At 41.1% G+C, this 22,830-nt stretch overlaps 3 protein-coding genes across 3 annotated transcripts in view; all 3 read left to right on the top strand.

Annotated features, from left to right (window-relative positions):
• Window positions 1–670: 670 nt before the first annotated feature.
• On the top strand, window positions 671–4,416 carry LOC126561790 (ras-specific guanine nucleotide-releasing factor RalGPS1). The gene is made up of 7 exons (XM_050218109.1): window positions 671–1,163; window positions 1,231–1,558; window positions 1,635–1,860; window positions 3,095–3,320; window positions 3,391–3,633; window positions 3,705–4,085; window positions 4,160–4,416. Exons 1-7 carry the CDS (start codon window positions 796–798, stop codon window positions 4,410–4,412), a joined length of 2,025 nt encoding a protein of 674 aa, XP_050074066.1. The 5' UTR covers window positions 671–795; the 3' UTR covers window positions 4,413–4,416.
• An 814-nt stretch (window positions 4,417–5,230) lies between these two features.
• LOC126561728 (protein hu-li tai shao) overlaps window positions 5,231–22,830 on the top strand; it is a 272,847-nt gene continuing 255,247 nt past the window's right edge. Inside the window, exons 1-12 of the mRNA XM_050218036.1 lie at window positions 5,231–5,344; window positions 6,717–7,297; window positions 7,420–7,587; window positions 8,230–8,543; window positions 8,641–8,840; window positions 8,931–9,054; window positions 10,547–10,660; window positions 10,742–11,027; window positions 11,130–11,249; window positions 11,362–11,433; window positions 13,467–13,534; window positions 13,632–13,741. Coding sequence (XP_050073993.1) covers window positions 6,718–7,297; window positions 7,420–7,587; window positions 8,230–8,543; window positions 8,641–8,840; window positions 8,931–9,054; window positions 10,547–10,660; window positions 10,742–11,027; window positions 11,130–11,249; window positions 11,362–11,433; window positions 13,467–13,534; window positions 13,632–13,739 — 2,154 coding nt within the window. The 5' untranslated portion in view covers window positions 5,231–5,344; window position 6,717 and the 3' untranslated portion in view covers window positions 13,740–13,741. The remainder of the gene's footprint in view (window positions 5,345–6,716; window positions 7,298–7,419; window positions 7,588–8,229; window positions 8,544–8,640; window positions 8,841–8,930; window positions 9,055–10,546; window positions 10,661–10,741; window positions 11,028–11,129; window positions 11,250–11,361; window positions 11,434–13,466; window positions 13,535–13,631; window positions 13,742–22,830) is intronic.
• Window positions 17,431–21,165, top strand: LOC126560757 (uncharacterized). Its single transcript, XM_050216711.1, has 2 exons — window positions 17,431–17,442; window positions 20,377–21,165. The coding sequence occupies exons 1-2, from the start codon at window positions 17,431–17,433 to the stop codon at window positions 21,163–21,165; spliced, it is 801 nt and encodes a 266-aa protein (XP_050072668.1).

Below are 22,830 nucleotides of genomic sequence, written 5' to 3'. Positions count from 1 at the left end.
AACAGTTAGAAATTTCCCGTGACCGTGACGTGAGCCTTATAAGAACAAGGACCACGGAATATCTCAAAATAAAAATTTGAGTGTTTTTGAAGCGCTGTCATTTTTGAGAATCTGGCTCATACATCAGCTTACACACGGGGCAACGGAGAAAAAGCATAAAGGCACTGCCACGTAAAATAGCTGAAAACGTGGTTTTGAAATGTTCTGACAGTTTCGCATCGATTGCAGCAGGTTGAAATTTCCCGTGGCATGTATCCTTGTAAACACAAAATGCGTTCATGGTGCTACGTATTTCTCTCATTTCCTTCACATCTATTTATTTGTTGCCAAAGCGCACACTTAGCAGATCAATCATCAAATACGTGTACAGACCACTTAAGATTTTGGATCTTCTACTGCAAGGTGTATACAACATTATGCATACGGCATTGGTGTATAACAGCTAGTTGTGGGGTAATATTTCATAGTTTTCTTATTTACATTCGTGTTATCAGCTTTCTATGATGAATAACAACATTTGCATTTTCACAAAAAAATCACTATTTAATTGTTTGAACGAAAAAATGTATCCAACACCATCAGCATGTTCATGCAATACGGGCAACTGAACAAAAATCCCCAGCAAGTGGCGAGATAAATGACATCGACAATGACATTTCAGCAGAAGTATCAAATAACAACAACACATTAATTGTTCGCCCAAGCTAGCGAAGGATCACACGGAAAAAATCATAACTCGCAATAATCCGACCGAAATACGATGCAAATTTGCGTGCCGGAAGTGTTCGCTGTCGAATGATGCGTTATTCGGAAATACCGCGCGACCTTGCCGAGAGACAAACGTGCAAAAGCAAGCTAGGGCGAGAAACGAAAGCTGGCCGAAGCTTATCGTCAACAGGCGGCCACAACGAATCGTACGATGGCGACGGTGATGATGGATACGAGCGATTCTGCTCCTCCTCCTCCTCGGGGAACGTTTCGCAACAGCATGTGGAGAAAACGTTAGACGGAAGCATCGATGCGCCATTGATCGAGGATGGTAAACGAAAACCGGAACGGCAGCGCGATCGTCAACCGCTGGACGATAAACACTTGTGCCATAAAGCAACCGCAGGTTCGATCGAAAGTCTCAACGATGGATGTACAGCAACGGCGTCATTTAGGTAATGCAGAGAAGAGGTAGGAATTTTTAGAGCAATCCCGGTAATGTTTTCGATTCATTCTGTCCAGACCATGGCATAGTTATTCGAAAAAATCGTACAGCCTACCGCCGAACACAACGATCAGCGACGTGGGCTCGATTGTATTCAGCTGCCAGCAGGTATCGCCGGCCGAACTGGCCGCCCAGATAACGCTGCTGGATTTTCCCATCTTTAATGCAATTCAACCCGAGGAGCTGACCAGCTGCGGCTGGACAAAGAAAAACAAACATACTCTAGCGCCGAATGTGGTGGCGTTTACGAAGCGCTTCAACCATACGACATTTTGGACTGTACAGGAAATACTCAATGGCGTCAGTCCGAAGGATCGGGCCGAGATTATCAGTCATTTTATCAAGGTACATACGGTGCACCACACAAATAGAAATGGGTAAAAGTATGAAGTTGTGCCAATGATTCTCCATTACATTGCAGGTGGCAAAAAAATTACATGACATCAACAATCTTCACTCACTGTTTGCCGTAATATCAGCGCTCAAAAGTGCCAGTGTACATCGATTGAAAGAAAGCTGGTTACTGGTGTCCCGCAAAGATCAGCAACAGCTAGACCGATTGGGCCTACTATTTGATGAGAGTGATAATTGGGCGGCATTACGAAAATGTTTAAATCAATTCAAACTTCCCGGTATACCGTATCTGGGTAAGTACGCCAATCGCTAGCTCTTAGCAGATTTGTTTTAATTTGTATTTTAATAACCACCTACCCGTGTATGTTTTGCAAAATTTATTTTTTGATAACATTTAATATAATCAGCTATCAGTTTGAAACTTTTGGTATTCCTAGAAAAACATTCTACAGCAAAAAACTAGATTTTTGTGTTTTTTTAAATATACTTTTAATGTCATTTTCAATTTTGACCCATATTTTCTATAACCATCTACGCGGGTAGGTCATATACATGGGTGTTAGTATTTTGTCGTAATATAAGGCTTATATCTTTTGATCTGTTCATCTTATTTGAATGGAATTTTCGAGGAAAGAGGACACTATTTGCTGTCGAGCTAATAACATTTAGCTGAGAATTCTTAAAATTCTCCTTTTTGCTATTATTCGCTCCCAAAGTAAAAGATTACCAGAGTTACTATTTGAAAATGTGCAATCTTTGTGCTGTAAAACTTATTTGTTTTGTTTGAATGAGCCGTAAAGTTTGTCGTATGCAGGACGTTTGTTGTGTTCTTCTTCTTGGCTTAACAAACTTCTAAGGTCTCGCCGGTCATCGGCAATGGTGGTGACCAATCGCTTTGCTTTGCAGTTGAAAAGTTTTTTTTTTTGCACCGGGAGCTTGTTTAAGCAGAGATTCAATGCATGATAAGCATACGGCCATGGGTGAACATATTTTGCCAGTCTTCACTTACGTATGCCTGTGCAATTGAATTCTACAAAGTGAGTAATAATCCATTCATTTGAATTATTTGGAACCATAACAAAACCTTGAGAATGATTATTCTTCGCCTTTTTATAGTCTATATAAACTGATTACTCGATTTTTGTAAAAATAAGTAACAGCAGTACGCGGACTTATTTTGATTGCGTTATTATTTACTTTTCACATTTTATTTACAAAAAATATAAGTTCTATAAAACGGAAAATACATATTTTCATACAATAAGTATGTTTGGTGCTTGTTAAGTTACTGTAAACACAGATATTACAAGTTATGAAAACAAATAAAAGAAGATTATTTTAACATGTCAGCTAACTTTTATCAGTTAGGCAACAAATTTTCATGCAAATATGACAAGCAGATCTAAAATTATTAGCTTTCTTATCAGGTACCCACCCGGGTATATGGTTATAGAAAGAAGGGTGTATTTTTCATCAATGAAACGAAGGGTAATGATTACCGAACGATTTGTTTTTTTTTTCTTACAGGGATATTTTTGACGGATATTATCTACATCGATGTAATGCACCCTAGCAAGTCGGGAGAGGAGAGTTATGCACGTGAATCTAAAATGAACAACGTGTTGCGGGTGTTGTCTAGCTACCAAAGTTCGAACTATACGTTCATCAGTCCAGTACCACCGACGCTTCGTTACCTGCAGTCACGGCGGTACATTGACGAGCTTCAGAACATATTTGAAGAGGATCAATACAAGTAAGTCATTTTTTGTAACAATATCAACTGGAAAATATTCACTCCACTATTCGGTTGTTTATGGTATCAGGAAATCTCTCAACTTGGAGCCCACTGCGACCGCGTCGGCTACAACGTCGTCTTTCGGTACTGTACGTTTACCAAAACCAAAAACGGACCACAATGATATTGGTAGCCGCAATACGATGCGAACGTCGGTTGCCTTGACCGAGGGCGAAGATTCGCCAGACTCAGCGCTGGGCACACCAAACACTGCTCTATCGGCGCGGCAGTTTGTACCTGGCCACAGGAAATGTTACAGCTTAGGGACAAAGTATGTAGTTGCAGCCATTTTTCTGGTACGCGAATGACGAGAACGGTACTAAATAATGCTTTGCTTTGTAGTATATTTTATCCTAGATCTTCCGAACAATCGAGCGCCTCCTCATCCGCATCAAGCAGTCGTCACAACGCAAAGGCAGTGGACGGTCTGAGCAAGATGCGCCATTTGCTCGATGATTCCTACGTGGAAGCTAAGCGCGCAAACAGCATCGGTGCAACCGGTGGCAATGGAGGTCATAGTAGCGATCATGAATCGGAACACGCGACAGCATTGCAGATAGTCGAGCTAGAACCGATAACGAGTGGTAATTTGGTCGAGGGATACTTGAAGCGCAAAACTGTCCTGAAATATGGTCGCAAACCGACCGTTGCATCCTGGCAGCGATACTGGGTGCTGATTTGGTCCAACACGATGATCTACTTTCCTCCTAAAACGTTTAAAGGGTATGTTTTGGTAATCAAAAAGGAAAACGTATTAAAAACTCATGTATGTATACAATTCCGTTTCACTTTTCCAGCAACGAGCGAAGCAACTTTAAGAAAGAACCATCCAAAATATTTCCCCTAGAAGGATGGACGGCAGAAGAGTCGGATCTTCCGCTGCAGGACGAATTCTTCCAGCTGGTAAACTACAACCATGGCCACGCGTATCGTTTCAAGTCGGGTTCGAATGCATCGGCCAACAGGTGGCTGGCAGCATTGAAGCTGGTGACCACACCGAAACCAGCAGAACCACTATCTATATCTTTGAATCTAATATCATTTGAATAACGAGCGCTTTTTTCCCTTATATTTCCGCAATCAAGTTTATTTTGGCAAAACGTTGCTTTTGATATTTTGCTCGCGTACCGTTTCCTCGCGGGAGGTACAGGGATACAATTTAGCAAGACTGGTTAATCATTCGGGCATTATTATTTTCTTATAGCAGAAAAGAGTTGTGTACCAATATCTTTTCTCTTTGCGCTTTTCGAAAAAAAAGCTTTTCTCAAATTTATTTGTTTTTTTTATTGGGCTGATTGTATTATGGGTTGAGAAGATCTACGGCCAGGTCAGAAATTATTGCTTTGTGCCTAACTATTTGTGAAAATGGGTGGTGTTAATCAACTGGTAGCCGTAGCTGTTATAACTGGTATCTCTTTTTGTTGTGGTATATTAAAAATAGTTTTCTCCGTTTTACAAATCCTGTAGAAGGGCGCCGAAACACAAACGATAAATACCAGCAGGAACATTGTTTTCGCTGTATGCATGATCGTGTAATACATTATAAAGCTTAAAAGTACCAATAAAAAGGTGTTTTAAAAATGTTTCAAAATGAGTTGAAAGATATTCTGCTTCGTGAAATGGTTAAGTGACAACATTATACATATTCGATGATAAAAATGAATCAAGTTTTTGCTAAGTCAGCTAAAAAGAATGGTCAAATTCAACAGCTACCGTTTTTTAAATATTCCTCGCTAACAGCGTCATCTATCGTGAAACCCTAGACACAAACCTTAATGCTCATTTCCACGTCGTACGCTGGATGTGCCGCTGTCAAGCTGTCGAAACCATTTTTTTTCATCCACCTTCTGTCAAATCGTCTCGAAATGGGACAACCTTCCCGTTCGCACACTTTCATCGGCAGAAAATTTTCAAGTGCCCAGAGAAAGAAGACGCCGAGGCGAAATTGAACGAAATTTTGGGAACGGAAACAGTGCAGACAGGTGAATAATATTTCGGAAAAAACGTACCTAATGACCTTATTTGCGTGTTGCACGAACGAAGCGCAGTTTTGGCGAGTGCAGTGTGGAATTGGCGTAAAACTTATGGAAAATAGGGTAGCCCGGGCACGGGTCACAAAAAGTGAATCGAAATTGACAGGGGCTCTCGCGGATGGGCGTGCCGCTCTGTATGTGCGATATCATTCGAATTTGGAAACGGCTTGTGTGCGAGCCGCATCGCATGTGTGTATGTGTGCGTGCGTGTGTGTAATCGTTGCGGTCAATCGAAAAGAAGATGAGATGATGATGATGGGGATTATGATGGAAGTAACAGTTAGGATGCTGGCTGACTAGCTGTAAAAAAAAAAACACACACACAACGGGACAAGTGTAGTTGCGCGGAACGGGTGCGGGAAAACGCGCTGCTCTATGCAATTCGCTCCCTGTGTGTGTACGTGCGACGTGCGTGCGCTTTTGTGTGTGCGTTGTTTTAAGGATTCCAAATTTCTCTCTATTGCGCACCCATACGTACGCATGCGGGCGTATAGATTTATGTATGCATAATATATATGTCACATGTTATACATGCCCCCATCGATAAGGAAAAGTCGATGGTGGCAGCATATACATTTAGGGCGAATGCGGTCATGAGGTGGATGATTCGATGTGTATGGGAGCGATATAAAAATTGAGAGGAAGTGAGCGTGCGCCCAAGTGTGTGTGCATGTGTATGTGGGCAGGTTCACTGGTTTCCCCCGAGAGTGACGAGATTGAATGGAACATAAAAAAATGCAGTAATAAACAGGGTGAAGAGGGTAGATGGAAGGATGGAGGGGGGGGGGGGCGTCACGCGAGAGCATAAATGACCCGAAGAGCTCATAGATTGATAGAGATGACATCATTTCTATATATTTACCAAGTATAGAGCGGTTCGGTCCGTTACAATGGAGCGGTCTGTATGCGCGGCGCAGCATTAGTGTTTGTTAGCCGTTTGCACTTGTTGTGTGTTCGACTCGTCTGAACTCTCGCAATCGTGTCAGATTGTGTTAAACGGCTAGATAATCGAGGTTTGATCTCTGGTTGAAGTAGATGGAGGATAGTACTGGTCATTAAAGTTGACGAAAAAAAAAGACCAAACGAGTCATCAGTTGGGCTGGGCCAGGGCTAGGCCAACACCTTCAGTTCGAACCGTTCATCAAGTGCAGAAATCAAGTAGGCGATCGTAAATGTCAATATTTAATCAAACGTGTATAGCGACAAACGTGAAGAAGAAGCACGGTTGAGAGTAGACATAGGAGAGAGGGAAGAGTGTAGTGTGGTTGCAAAGGTATCGCTATGTTATCGCTAATAGATATTGGGACACAACTCATTGCAGGATGGCAACCGAAACCGAGACGGCAGCAATTCATACAAATGGTGGGCTGGAAACAGTGTCCGAAGAGGAGGGCACGAAGCCGCGCCCGGCCGACATTGAGGCGGACATGCGAGAGATGGAACGTCGCAAGCGGGTGGAAGCAATCATGAATTCGCGCCTGTTCCGCGAGGAACTGGAACGAATCGTTGACGGGCAGATGCGTGAAGGATCGTCGACGATTCTGCAGCAGCTATCCGATATTATGGGCATGCCGGCTGCCCGCATCGGAAGCGTCTTCAAAAGCTCGAACTGTGTGGTGCCGATCAACGATATTCGCGGTGTGGAGTCGATGAGCTACGAGAAGGGTGAAAAGATTCTGCGCTGCAAGCAGGCCGCCACCTTCCGACTGATGGATTTGTTTGGCTGGACTCACGGTATCGCGTGCCAGATTACGGCGCGCCTTAATGCCGACCAGGAACTGTTCCTGGTGAACCCGTACGGTTTGCTTTACCATGAGATTACCGCTTCCTCCCTAAACAAGGTGAACATGCAGGGTCAAATCGTCGAACATGGAACAACTAACTTTGGCATCAACACTAGTCGTAAGTAGTGTACGAGTAGAATTCCCCAGGATTCACGCCTGCGTATCGATTGTTTGTTATGGGGTCTTCTTTTTTTTGAATATTCCATCTTTACACTCGTGTTTATCGCTTTTGTTCCGCAGAGTTCACCCTCCACTCCGTAATCCATGCTGCCAGACCGGATATTCGTTGTGCAATATATGTGGCGTACAGTGCCGTAACCGCTGTGTCGGCATTGAAGCAAGGATTACAGCCGCTCACGAAGCACACTGCCCTCCTGGGAGAAATTGCCTTCCACACGTATGCTGGAGGTAAGTTAAGCAGAGCATGGTTTTGTTTGTTTCAATAGTTTTGATTTTATTTGATAAATGTAATACAGTCGTTGTCAAATTTTGGTTATAAGTCAGGAATTTTTCTCTTGAAGACATGAGCTTTTGACAGCAGCCGTCCACGTACTGCATCAATTTTAACAGAGTGCATTCATTTTTTATCTGAAAGCATCAATTTTTGGCTTTTGACTATCAAATTTTATACTTTTTAAGTATCAATTATGAATATTTTCTACGCTGACATGTCATCAAACATTAAACCAAAAATGTTTAGAAATATATAACTTTTCTGTGCTTTAATTTTCCGCAATCATTAAAAAAAAAAGTTGTTCTGTTTTTTGTTCAGGATCAAAAATAGTTGATTGAGGGACAAAAATTTATGACTTAGAGCCAGACTTTAAATAGTTCAAGTGGGGTTCCATTAGGAGAACAAAGTCAATGGTTAAAGGTTACTCCATTGCCATTTATTAAGAAGGGCAGTTTGCAAAAAGATTAAAACAATGTGCAATTCTTATCTAATCTTACGCTCCAAGTTAACATGTTCTATGAAGGCTTTCGTCAAAAACTGTCCGATTCATTTCTTCAATTTTTTTATGCCTACTATGCGTATTTTCCCAACTAAAGCACTAAACGAACCGGAAGAGAAGGATAAATTGTTGCGCAGCTTGGGACCCGTCTCGAAGGTGCTGCTGCTGTCCAATCATGGCGCACTGTGCTGTGGCGAAACTATCGAAGAAGCGTTCTATCATGTCACGCACATGGTACAGGCCTGTGAAGCTCAGCTCAAGCTGCTACCGGTCGGGTTGGAAAATTTGATTCTGATTCCGGAAGAAACGCGCAAAGCTATCTACGACGCTGCACGCAAACCGTCGCCGGCAGAGGGACAGGAGGCAGCTACAGCTCAAACCACGGATAATAAGGAAGGACAACTTTCTAAAGTATGTTTTTTTTTTTGCTGTTGTAGCATTAAAACGTTTGCATGTGTAAATTTAGCTTTAAGAGCAAAAGAAATGACAAAACTTTTCCTTTTTGCAGACCCCGAAGTGGCGTGTTGGTGGTTCCGAGTTTGAAGCCCTCATGCGAATGCTCGATAATGCCGGTTTCCGTACCGGGTACATCTTCCGCAATCCGTTGATCAAGGGCGATATTCCGAAGCCACGCAACGACATCGAGGTACCACCAGCAGTGTCATCATTAGGCTATCTAATCGAAGAGGAGGAGCTGTTCAAGCAAGGGTACGTTGACGGTTGCTGGGGGGAATCGTTTGTCGGTGGAATTCGATCAAAGGGAATTGCTATTTTCGTACTCTCACGGCTTTATTTTAGAATATGGCGCAAGGGAGACCCGCGCAAGGTTGGCGATCGCACCCGTTGGCTGAACTCGCCGAACGTGTACCAGAAGGTGGAGGTGCTAGAAACTGGTACACCAGACCCGAAGAAGATTACCAAGGTAGAGATTGTAACAATTGAAGGAAATCTAAACTAATGCAGCTAATAATCGCAAATGATCCCACTGCACACTGAGCGGCGGGCGGGTACATCATCAATTATTTACATAACATGCCTTCCGCCTATTATGCGCCAACGGTGGTACACGTTCAAAACAACTAACGGTGTGGGCCAGAGAAGATCGACCGTTCGACAGTTTGATCTTTTTCTTTTCATGTCACCTGTTTGGGAATAATAAGGAACCTCCTGTTGTTTTTGACGCGCACGTCTAATTTCTTAAGACCCTCTCAATATTTTACTCAAATATTACTAACAACAAATCCCCTCTAACAGTAGATTAACCGCTATTTACACTACCGAAAAGTTACGGAAAAGGGCCGTTTCTGTTTGGTTGTTTTATTTTGGTTTATTTTTCTTTTATTCTTGTGCACAAACTAAACGTAACATTGTTTTTAACCAGTTTTTAACCATTTGCAACAATTAAGCATACAAATTTTACATATTTTAGAAAAGAGTGCAAATGTTTGCTTTTTCGCATACTTTTTTCGGCGAATTTGGTCTAGCGCGTTTCGCTGTCCGTAGTTTAGCCATACCAAAGATGAATCCAGTTTTGTTTTATTGTTTTTAAATCAAATATTTATATAACTATACACTTCATATCAATTGCAAACGCTTGAAAAAAACATTCCTTTGTTTATTTTTTGGCAGCTAAGAGAGAAAAGCAAGCGAAAGAGATAAGAGATAAAAAAAGCTAGATAACAAACTAACATTCCAAGCTAGCAGTCAGAGTAAAATATTTATTAAACAAAACGTTGTATGCAATTGATTGTTATTTGCTTCCCCGTAAATACTCGTTTGGCGTGTAGTTTGTGCAGCTTAAAATAATTGCTAATGGCTAGTTTTCTGATCTAATCTGAGGCAGTAACCAAAATTGTATCGAATGAAATGTCACAATGAAAACGATTTGCAAGAACGCCCAGTATATGTAGCACACGTATAATATGTTTGTTAGCACAGCACAAGAAAATTAGTGAATTCCTCAGCGACATAGATTAACGAGCGCGGCGGCACTATAAAGATGCAACGGTTTGTTAATTTAACTTTGAGCATATTTAATCAATTAATAATAAAAAGCCACTAGCCACTAGTGTCAATCAATGCCCGGTGGGTTTGTCGAAAAACTGAAGTTGGTGTTTTTTTGTGTTTTAAGCTGTTGCTAAATGTTGTTCGAAAACGTTGGCCGTTCGTTTTTGTCCGTCCTTTAAGTCATGTTTGAAAACAAAACAACACTCAGTTTCGGCTCTGCACGACGCAAATGTTGCAAATTTGCATTGCAACGTTTTGCAGGAAATGAATTATTTGGATGTACCGTTAAAGTCAGATCTTTTAGCTGCATTTTATTGACAATCGACCCTGTTGCATCTATTACCTTTCCCTTCTAACTCGTGCGTTTTATCTTTCCTTCAATTGATTACATTGAATCCGTGTATCAGTGGGTCGCTGAACCATCTCCAACGCATTCGTCGACCCCGGTCAAGAACGAGCATGCGCATCAGTTCGTTCCGACCAACACTAATCCGAGAGAATTCAAACGAATTCAGCAGCAGGTAAGTGAGCGACTGTGCAATAGAAAAAAAAAAATGGCGCATACAACATGACACGTTGTAACCACTTCCCGCTATTCGTAGATTAAAGATAACCGCCGTGCAGATAAAATATCGGCCGGACCACAGTCCCACATCCTGGAGGGTGTTTCATGGGACGAGGCAAACAGGTTGAAGGATGCAAACGTTTCCGCTGCTGGCGACCACGTGGTACTGATGGGTGCCGCTTCCAAGGGTATTATTCAGCGTGGCTATCAGCATAACGCCACCGTGTACAAGGCACCGTACGCGAAAAATCCATTCGATTCCGTAACAGACGACGAACTGAACGAATACAAAAAGACGGTCGAAAAGAAGCGGCATGGTGATGGTAAGTGGAATCGCGGAGATGCGCCGCCGCTACTACTAGTCATCTTTACTAACACAAACAACCAATACGCGCGACCTTGTCTTCGATCACGTATTTTTACAGGCACGGATACAGATTTCTCCGAATCGGAAGCACTGAGCTCGTTGCAGATTAGTGGCCCTGCCAAGGGCGCTTCGCTCGTCAGTCCGCCCAGTCAATCGGAACAGGAAGACGCAACAGCAGGTAAGCAAGCGGAGGGAAGGGTTTGTTGTGGCACGAGCGATACACGCCTTTTTTTGTAGCCAAACGTGACCGTAACCGATTTTACCTTCATTTCGTTTTGGTTGTTTTTTAGAACATCACGTCCTAAGAATAGAAACTAAGCAGGCGCCCAAACCAAGCCAGCCAGAGGTGGTACTAAGCGACGGTAAGTACGGAGGAACACAAATGCAAATTATTCACATTCGCTTCCCATCATTCCTGTACATAACGTATGCATTAAAAAAGCGATTTATTTTAATTGCATGATAAAATTAGTCGGCCAATGATACTGTAGTCAATCAAATTGCATTGTTTTCTTCAATATAGCAATACGGCAAGGCCGTCCTTCTCGAAAGTGTAAAAAAAATGTGTTTACCTTTTTTGTGTCCCTGACTTTGACCATGCAATTATTTAGATTTATTCTCTTCTTCAAATTGATGTAGAAAATTGCGATCGGACGGTCCTAGGACACACTAAGTTTGGCGGCTTGAGATAGATACCCCAGAATCCTCAAATGCTCCTTTTTCCAGCGCACCTTTCGAGCAGATAAGAACAGCATTTCGCTTGTGGTACTGTTTAATGCATTTGGCAATTCACATTGGCCACAAGTCACATTGGCCACCTGGTCAGATGGCCAGATCCAGACTTCCATTCTATAAACTTTCCCTTCTTAAGGAAGATCCATCGTATCCGACAGACTGGAAATGTGACACAACGATCGAATTTTCTTTGAACTCGGATTTGAACTTTACTGTTTTTTCCTAGCTAGCGTAAATTAAGAGATAAATCTCTCAAACTTTGACAATATATAATCAACTAGTATACATTAACCATTGACCGGTGGGCCGACCACCAGGTGACAGCGTGAGCGCATGAAAAGTTGAAACATTTCGGTCACTTTTTTAATGCATACGTTACACATATTTTAAATGTTTTGTGTTTGTGCTTGTTTTGGTTGCTTCACCAATTGAATGTGGAATGTATTTCGGTTTACTACTTCCTTCCTTAGAATCAGAATAGTTTCAGGTTTACGAATCATCGTGCACCCGGCCTGGCAGAGGCAAGCTGTGTATAAGTGAGAACAAGAGGAAGACACACGTAATGTATGTAATAGTGATCTGCCTACCACCTTGAAAACTGTTCTTGCGTGCCTCAGCAGCATGTTCGTTGGGTTTGGTGTTGGTTCATTTCAAATGGCACGCAAAAGCATGTTTACCCCCTCAGGGAGAAAGTGTGGTGCGGGATCATGTTGTGAGTACGAATTTTTCCCATTGTCCGGACACCGAACGCCACGAAATCGGTCGGTTTTTGTCGTCAATGTATGTATGTGATTTCTTTTATCAGTGACTATACTTCGCGTATGGTACGATCTGTGTTTAGTTAGACTTTACTCTACAGGATAATAATCCGTTTTTGTTCTTTCCTCTCTCGAAACTAACCGATTTTGCCGCTGTAATGCGCACGGCAGATCTAGGTGCGGTGTATCCAACATTTAGGACATGCAATTACAATGGGTTCCGCGTGGCCACAAACGTGGCTAACGTGCATCATTTCCATTACGCCAATAAGCGAAATGTGTTGGCAAAGCTTTCCCATGAGCTTACCGTGCCTATTTGGCGTTTGCCAAAAAATCGTGACATTAAGTGGAAAAAGCTCCAGTCCTATGTGTTGGCAAAAGAATCGTACGATGAAGAAATGCCGTATAATACGATCCATCCGAACGATGCTGTGCTCGAAACAGACTTTTACAACAACGCAAGCGTATTGAATTACAATTCACTGTTGATGGTGCCCAATGGTTGGCCACTGGATGACGATAGTTTGGCAAGCACTCGAAGTGCAACAATTGCTGCCATGCTTGCGTTTGCCGATAGTTTGTCGGTAACCCAAACAATGTGTCGCTTGTTCTCCAACATGGAGCAAAGTCTGGACGAGTTGCGTTACACGTTCACCAGCATCGTCGACACAGTGAGTGCAACAAATGGCACTAAAATGAACGATCAGAAGATTCTAGATGATGATGGCACATTCCAACAGTAATAGTTCGAACGTTCCCATGTTTTACTTTGTCCAATCAGTTTATCATTTTTCATCAAGCAATCGCGCTACACTACACAAAATCACCGAGAACACGGTCGAGCAAACAAGACCATCACAATCTTAATATTACAATTTACACAACCTATATTTTCATCTCAGGCGAGCAAGTACAAAATGGCGAACAATCCGATGCACATATGAGCACCTTTTCGCATAGCAGCAAAGAGGTAAGAAGTGTAAGCCTAACCAACGGGGTTTAGCCTTAGTGCAGTGCAGTGTCGAACATCTGATATTCTAAAAATGTGTCTTCTTTCTGAGTTGCAGGATATTTCTACCGATGGATCCCCCAAGAAGGACAAGAAGAAGAAGAAGGGCTTGAGGACACCGTCATTCTTGAAAAAGCGAAAGGATAAGAAACGCGTCGAGTCCTAAACGCACACACACACACACACACAAACAGACGATCCACATCAACGCAAGGCATCATCACACAATGTGTTTTTGGTTTGGCACAGCAGAATGTTGGGAGAGCTTACTTGTCTTGTATGTTAAGGTGCAGAGTCATCTTTTTAGTGCGTTTTTGTTTATTTGTTTTTTGTCTATTCAGTGGAGGTATAGCAACAAACGATTACTACTCACGCAGCTCGTGCGTTAAAGAAAGCTGCGGCGAAGCCTATCCATCACAAAACGATTTCCTGAACGAGAGCCAACATCCCAACACGGCTCGATACAAACGCCCCATTATTATATCCCCATTAGTTTTGTAAGTTTTGCCTAGCGAGAGAGAGAGAGAGAAAGAGAGGGATAGAGGGAAAGAGAACAAAAATCTTATTTTGTTTTCTTTCGTTTTTTTCTTGTTTTCCTTTTATATTTCCGTTTTGTTTGTTGTAGTAATCTGTTCTCCTTATAAAGTTTAGAGTTGTATGAAACAAAAACAAAATCCCGTTGACGTTAAGCAAAGAAGAAAAGAAACGGATCGTAAAATGTAGGAGAAAAGGGCGAATGATCAGTCTCTTTCTTAGCAGGAAATGGCAGGCAGTTATGGACAAGTGCTGGTTAAAGGTATACACATTTCGAGTTAGCATATGAATCCTATTTATGAATCGGCACGATTGAAGAAATTTATCTATTTATATTTTGGCTGGCAACTGGCAAATCAAGAATTGTCAGCTAATAGCAAACGCGGTCGTCGTATTACGATCGGGCAGATAATACTACTATCCAACAATATAGGGACTGTACGATTGTATTGTGAAGGAAACGAGCGAGCGAGAAAAGAAAGCTTTTGTATATGTTGGGTGTGTTTGCCGCTACTGCTGCCCGACGACACCGATTTATCAATGACAGGGTTTACCCTGCCCATGGAACAAGCATTAGAATAGCTAGAGCAATTTAGCATTCAAGATACACAACATTTTCCGACTTGAACATACCCATTTTATCAGTTTATCATTTGCCCTTACCTTTGTATAAGATAAACATAGCCGTCGTCAAGGTATAGAAAATTCTGACCTGAATTTGTCGATGTTCTTAAAGCGTAGCTAAAATGATGTAATGTGTGTTCAAATCGAAAAATTTCTTGTGTATCTTGAATTCCGCATTGTTTGTTTTATTGTCATGTCTGTTTGATGGGCTGTTAAATCCTGCATTATCCTCCACCCTGTCGTAGATGATGTAAAGTGCGAATATGCAATCGCTGAAATGATTATGTGAATTGTTTTTTTTTGCCTTTTTCTTTTCAATTTTTATTTAATTACAAAACATTATAATACACATAATACAAGGAAGAAGAATGACATGTAGTCTTGTTCGAATTATGCAGCTTCGAAAACGGAACTGCACAACACGCATTCACTGATATTTCCTCTTCCTTCTGTGAGCAATGAATGAATGGATTGAAAAACAAAACGCATAAAAGTTGACACACTCAATGAATGAAACACTCAGAAAAGCGTGCCAGCTTTTCCCGTCGCTAGTGAAAGGTTAAAACAGTTAAAACTGAAATTAAAATCGAAGTAGATAAAAACCAGAACATACAGCAAAACAAGATGAATGATCGTTAAACAGACCGAAAAGCCTCGATGGAAAATCCTAGGAGCAACAGAACAGATCATGATAAAAAAACTGCCGTTTTTTCTCTAGTATGATCACTCAAACTCACTAAACAGAAATGTGTAATGCGACTTTTTTTTTTTTTTGCAAAGTAATAAAACAACATCGAGCTATAGGGGACAGTAACAAAAGTAAAAACGATCATAACGAGCAAGACGTTAAACCAATATAGCTAAGAAAAGCAGTCAGCTGTACATGACTATCCCACGAGAGTTGTTTAACGTCGGGAGGGAGGGAATTAAAAACAAACAAAACAAAAAAAGCAAACGAATCAAGCAGGAAGAAGGCGCGCATTTGCATTTGCATGATATATGAATGATTGCATAAAATAGCTTTTTACTACCGATCAACAAAACCTGTCTTTTAGTTTGTCGCGTCGTTCTTATCAGTAATGTGTGTGTGAGTATCTTTACCGCGTGCTATTTATTATCCTCAGGCTTGCCTAGCGCGTAAAACTACATGTTTGTATAATGGTAACATCCTGCCTGTGTTACAACATTATTTGGTGATAGATATATATTGAGAGCCGCGCACACGCGAGCAATGGTGAAGCTTTTTTCTCCGCTTAAGTCGGCGTATTTTTTTGTTGTTATTTCGATGCGTGGTGGTCTCGTTTGCACTACACCCGCAGCATTATGTGTGCATTTAATTATGCTTTCCTCGCGTAAGCGGTTGACGTTGGCGAGGAAGCAAAATAAACCGCCGGTTAAATATATAAGAAGGATTTAATCCTTAGCAATCATCAAATCCGAATAGATGATAAAAGACACGACCCGATAGTGTTGTGGTGCAGCAGCCACCTGCATTGTGTGAGGAAGCACAGCTACGCAACGTTTAACCTTCTACCAATCAACACAAAAACACTGACGACGAAGAAACGTTTGTGAATGAATTATGTATGTTTGAAAGTTTCTGTTTTTTCTTAGAGGGAACAACCATTGCAATTGCAATGAGGAAAGCATTGTGTAAGCTTTCCTTGCTGTGTGCTTTTTTTTCTTACGAAACTTTCATCATATTAAATAGGATATTTACAACAACAAAGAAAAATAACGAATCGAAAATCCTTAAATAAACTAAAACGAAAACATTTCATTGAAGCTAAACAGACGACGTGTCGTGAAGATGAGAAAACAAAACAAAAAATAATGCTTTGCAAAAACAACGGAGTGTATTTTGTGCCACGTGCGTGTGTGCAATGGGAAATAAGAACCAACAGTGACTGCTTTTTTGTAAGTGAGCATATAAAAATACATATATGCATGTGTATATCCTTGCGTAGTTCACGTTCCATGTGCTTTACTTTTCTATTAAAATTTTTGCGCAACTTGGAACACCACCAACGCCAAGGGAGGGAGGGCACAGCACGTTCTTTAAACTATTTCGATGCTTGCGATATTATTTACAACTGATTCAGATCGTAAAAAAAGAATCCGATATTCGATGATATGAAAAACTGCAAAAAAAAACGAAAATAGAAATTGGAGAAGCAAAAGTGACCAGCTAGCAAGTTGCAGTAAATATTTATTATTAGTCTAGTTTTATATGGGCTGGTTTTCGCAAAGAGCCGAAATAGCTTGAACAAAAGAGAGAAGGTGTGTTGTGTATAATGGAGGCGACTAAGGATAGACGAACATGTGAAGAGGAAAGAACGAAAGAAACAAAAATCAAAATTATACTTTTTTGCATTTGACAACAACGCGAAGCGCGCGCGCGCCCACTAAAAACAAATTTCTCTCGACACACGCTTCTTCACTCGCAGTAAATGTGTTGTATTGTTTCGCTACTATCAGTCGATCAATTCGGTTTTGCGGTTTTATTATTACAAAATTACAATCTACCATTGATGAGTTTTAGGGTTTTCGTTTTCTCGATCTTTTTTGTAACCATATGATTGCTGGCACAAATTTAGCCGTTAGTGAAGCAAACACAAAATGCAAAAGAGGATAAATAAAACAATTCCTATCTTTAAGAAACGACGTGTGAATTATGAATGGGTTTTTGGACATGGACAATGGGCAAAAGCGTAAGTTGGGATTGATCTCAAACTAAAGGTAAGTAATATGACAAACGCGTCACAAACAATAATTGATAAAATACAGGATTTTGAACCATTCAATAGATTTTTTGAACGAATCGGTGAAATTTTTCAAATGGAGTGTGGAATATTGCTAACTTTTTACGGAACTTCGCTAACATCTAGTGGAATCTTGCATTCAGAAAGGGGTGATTTGCAACCCGAACGTGGAACTTTGCAATCTGCTGTGGTATTTCTGTCGAGCACTTGAAGCTCCCCTATTAAACAAGCAAAAATTTAAACTAAAAAATACAATATTATTCGTTCATATTATTACATCGCAAGTGTTTTAAAATATTTACTCTTGCTTAATTTAGCTAACTTAAGAAGTAACTAATATAAAATAAAATAAGAATGATGCCATGAGACACAAGAACAGTACAAAAACGAGGAAAACGAGAGAAAAACAGATTTGATTTCTAAGTAAAAAGGGAAGGAGGCTAGAACGGAATGAGGATAGGGAAATATTGTTGACAGCGAGTGGAGTATGAAGGGATGGGGATGGGACCGAAAATGCGTCTAACTGCAACTCAGGAAAACTGTCTTTGAATCCGTTGCAATCTAATGATGACTACATTGGTAGCAGGGTTCCAGATGACAGTGTTGTATTCAACAATAGGCCGCAAATTCGCCGGACATACGAATCGAGAGACAAAAAATTTTATGGTTTAATGCAAGAGGAACACAAGTACGCGAAAAGGAAATAACAGAGCATTTATTGGTGCATAGATTTAACATGTTACATGACGACTATGAACAAAAATAATCAAGGACGGATTAAAGAGAAAGACAATCGGTACGAACAGAAATTGGGAGAAATTTGTTAACATAATCTTTATGCAAATGCCCATCAGAAGGAAGAATAGCACAAATATCGTTGACAAACAAAAGGAACATGAAAGGGCTTAAAATACTACCTTGTGGAATGCCAGAAGAACAGGAAATACTATCATATACAGGGTTTCGATCCATATAATCGAATAGAAAAATCGCTTGGGAGAATATTTTAAGTGAACATTTGAATACTGCATGTATTCCCTGAGGGGAAATTAGAATCTTGATTGTGGAATTTGGCAATCAATTATGATGATAAGAAGCAGTAATTAGGACAAATTTTGCTACATTTTTTTGCAATTGTATCCTGTTTGAATATCCGATACGGTGATTATAATACGGTCTGCACCGTGTTATCATCAGTGTTGTCTGGTGTAAACAAGCTATTGAAGGCAATTTTTCATTTTGCTGGTTTAGCAGAAGAGAACGAAGCGCTCAGCAGAAACTCCACTGTATGGTTGCAATTTTCCTTTAATTTACTACAAGATGCACTATATATTGCAATTCAGCCCAAGAAGTCAATAATATTCCACTATCGATTTTAAAAATTCCACTGGGGATTCAAAAGTTCCATTATATGAATCAAACCCCTGTGAACAAAAATAATAGTTTACATTACATATAACATTATAAATTATAATTGACATATAATTAGACATGTCCGGCGGCCCGGTTGTATTGTATTGAAGACTGACTAACCAACTACGTGGTATCAGCAAGTCTAGTAAGTCATTGGATGGCCGGTGTGATCTAGAAGGTCGTTAAGCCAAGAAGAAGATAATAAGATATATTTTACATTAGCACATTGTCATGACCGTACCAAATTAGTTGTAAAATGCTCATCTAATTATCACTTCTTAGCCGCGGAATTATATCGATCGTAACCCTGTAAGATGGGGCGGTCCGGTGGTATAGGCGACAGCCGCGCGTCTGCGGTCTTCAAACGGCAGGACCGGGGTTCGAATCCCATCCGGACCTTCCCCCTCTAGTGAGGACTTACTAACCAACTACATGGTAACGGAAATCTAGAAGACCATTTCGATGGCCGGCATGACCTTAGAGTTAGAGATCGTTAAGCCAAAAAGAAGAAGAAGGAGAACCCTGTAAAATGTTAGCTCTCTGTTTTCCTTTTAATGGGTTTGTAGGCTATGTTTCTTTGCACCTTAACACAAATTTTAAAAAAGAAAACCCGGAAACATGACCCATTTCGGTTTCCAAACATAGTGTGTAGAGGTTACTTGCGGTGGGTAGCTTTAACGTTGGGGGATCACCCAACAGAGAAAGTAACCAAAAACTGACACAACAAAAAAAGGTATGTAGTGTTTGAAAAACATCATACCATTTCATGGACTTCCCAATACAACCAACAAAACTTAACAATGTTCATTCATGCTCAGCACAATCATGATGGGTGGTGATAAAAGAAAAAGCTAGAACAGAAGAACTGCCCCACGCTATGTACCTTTATCATGCTGTTTTATCAGCTTCGTCAGATAGATGGCAATGTACTATAAAAGAAAACCGATATCACAGTCATGCTTTACTTCCAGTTCAATAGTTGGCGGGCAAACAGGGCGCGATCGTTTGCCATAGAACGGATTTTCCAGTGATCGATTGTACGGAGTGGAGCGGTGAAGAAAATGATTGCAGCTTTGTGGAAATTTCTTGCGGTGGCTCTATTTTTAGAGGTACGTATGTAAGGAGTGGTTAATTTTATTTAAATACCGTGAGTTTTTTGTTAGACGATACAACAACGTTTCTTCAGTAGCAGCAGCCTAATTAAAGTGCAACTCCATGTTCGATACACTATCAGTGATCAAAGCTTTGTACGATTGGACGATAAATAGCCAGCTTGTTAAGCGACTCATTGTGAAATAAAAAGAAAAAAAACGATCTTTTTTTAATTTACCACACTTGTTAAGTGGCGTGGCCGTTGTAAATCGAATTAACCGTTTTAGCAACTAAAGAACTTTTGGTACAGTAAAGTTGCTTCAAAAATTTAATTAAACTCTACACTTCTTTATCTCTGCCCTCAAATTGATTCTTTAGTGCCTGGTAAATGCAGCCTCTGGAAGCCAAGTGATATCAGTCACACAGTTTCAAACCTCGACCTGTGCCGATCGACAGGCGCCCGGCATTTTTTGCTCCGACTGCAACACGGTTGCAGTGTGCGTGAAAATTGGTACGGTTTGGGAAACGTTCTGGGTCGAAGCGTGCAGTGCTTCAGAGGGACTGTACTGTAACGAGTTTGAGGGAGGCTGCTCTACCAGCGTCGGATCATGCAATCCGGGTGGAGAGGCAAACTTTGAGTGCAACACACCGGGCATATTTCCGGACCCGTTCAACTGTCGCCTGTATCACATGTGCTTCCAAAACGGCAACAACCCGGTTGCGATCAATATGGATTGTGGTGGAGCAGCATTCTCGCCGGCGAGCGGAGACTGTTCACTACCCCTGAACGATACCATCTGCCTATCGCCTCAATATAACTGCACCGTGTTAGGACAGATGGGCGCATGGCCTGGAAATAATAACATCTATTACATCTGTGCTGCGGAAACGACGACCAACGGTGATCGAATACTGCGTCCACGTTTGTACCGATGTCCGGCGAATCAAATGTTCCAGGAGGGGCAGTGTGTGCAGCGTGACTGGTCCAATATGCCGCCCGGTACGATTGTGCCGTACGAATGCGTACGACCGGGATTGTTTGCTGATCCGGCACACTGTCGGTACTATTACAGCTGTAGTGCAGAGCTGGTCGCAACGCATTTGCAGTGTCCGGATGGTACTTTTTTTAACGCCAATACACTGTCTTGCGTACTAGGTAGTTGCTAGTGAACATGGCCAATTGCTCTCTTTGAGTGTAATTGGATACTAATTCAATAAAAGATCATTGGTAAATGAGAAGAAATTAATAGTGTGCAACACAGACAGATCTAAATTATGTGTAAGTAAAGAATACAAGAAATCATCACCATCTACCTGGACCACTGATGCTGACCAGATTCCTCTTAAACCGAAGAAAGCTTAGTTGATTTCAAAAGTCTTCAATATTTATAACCAGTCCGTAGTCAATCGAGCAAGAAAATATTATGTTTCCAGCAATTTCAATCACACAAATTGCATCACGCGTCAATAACCGTTACACAACGATTTTCTAAATTTAAAAATGACAGCAGTTGAGCTTTTTTTTTCACGAATGCACTTCTTATTCCAACATAAATTAAGCAGCTTTGGATGGGTTATTGTTTTTAAAATTAATAAATTTCAAAACAAACTCTTTTCAACACCCCATAAAAGCACATTTTAGTAATATCGAGTTTACGTAATGTCACTCATCATTTCCGCCAGCGCCATTGTGTTGTGCCATCGACAGCGGATAGTATTCGAGCAGCGCAACATAAATCGAGTAACTTGCAACGAAGGAGGAAGGTGTATTCCGTAGAGTAGAGTTTAAATGGATTTATTTAAATGAAATCTTAACTTATTCCACTTAAAACTATCGGCAAAGTGTGTGTGAAGGCTTTTTTCACAACCAGTGATAAAGTGTAGCATCGAAAAAGTAAGTGAAGTTCGGTAATTTTCGATAGTTTTGTTCACGCAAAAGGGGTGCGTTTGAACCTGTTTCCCGAAATGAAGGAAAGGGAGAGATTTGTTTGCGAAGATAGCGTTGTTCGGGCTTTGGTGGTGTGCGTATATGTTTGTGCGATTCCCGGTGTTTGTGTTACCTGGTGCGGTTGAAAGCAAACGAGCAAAGCAATACAAAACGAAACTGGAGTATGTGCAATAAAAAAAGGTGGCGAAGACGAGAAAAAGGGGCAAGATGGAGAAAACCCAAGAATGCGTGTGCTTCCTGCGTGCAGTAGAGTTTTTATCTTGAGATGCACTTGTTTCATGCGTAGCGTGTCCTTTGCCTTTTCGGCTTTTGTGTATTATTTATCCGTGCGGGGTGTGTGTGTGTGTGCGTGTGTGAATGATCCTTACAAAGTTGTTGGATTAATTAAAGGAAGCGCAGTGAAATCAGATAATACTATTAAAAGTGAATTCATATCTTATTTTTGCATTTGTGAATGAATATAATGTGAATCTGTTGGTGAAGAACGGTCTTTCATGAATGAAAAAAAAAACAACAAAAGAAGTAGAAGGGTAAAAAGCGGTCCAAACCAATCAAGCTGATGTGAAATGACCAACCCACGACAACAAAGTATGTTTCCATACATGTACGGTGTGTGAATGGAACACACGCGTTTTTACACACGCCTCTCAAAAGATGCTGCTAAGAAAGGCCCCACAAAACGCGTGTAGACCTAGCCGCGACCCTAACACGGATAAAGGTTGAGAGCGAGCGGAGAGAAGTAGCGACGGTCATTGACAGTTTACCGCTAGATTGAGTTTCCCGTGCCTGCCTGAGCTAAGTGCTGCTGCTGCGATCAAACGGCGATGGAGCACGTCTGCGTATGCTGTAGCCATGGTAGCCGCCGACCGCTGGCATGCAGTTGG

Source organism: Anopheles maculipalpis, chromosome 3RL (assembly GCF_943734695.1).
Source record: "Anopheles maculipalpis chromosome 3RL, idAnoMacuDA_375_x, whole genome shotgun sequence".
Taxonomy (NCBI): Eukaryota; Metazoa; Arthropoda; class Insecta; order Diptera; family Culicidae; genus Anopheles; species Anopheles maculipalpis.
The sequence above is the reverse complement of the archived record's forward strand: the minus strand, read 5'-3'. Positions and strand labels throughout refer to the sequence as shown.

Excerpts from the sequence above, each read along its gene's own strand:
- LOC126561790 (XM_050218109.1), top strand. The coding sequence starts at position 796 with ATGATGCGTTATTCGGAAATACCGCGCGACCTTGCCGAGAGACAAACG. Across the intron at positions 1,559-1,634 it reads TTATCAGTCATTTTATCAAG|GTGGCAAAAAAATTACATGA; the intron begins GTACATACGGTG and ends ATTACATTGCAG. Across the intron at positions 3,321-3,390 it reads TTTGAAGAGGATCAATACAA|GAAATCTCTCAACTTGGAGC; the intron begins GTAAGTCATTTT and ends TTATGGTATCAG.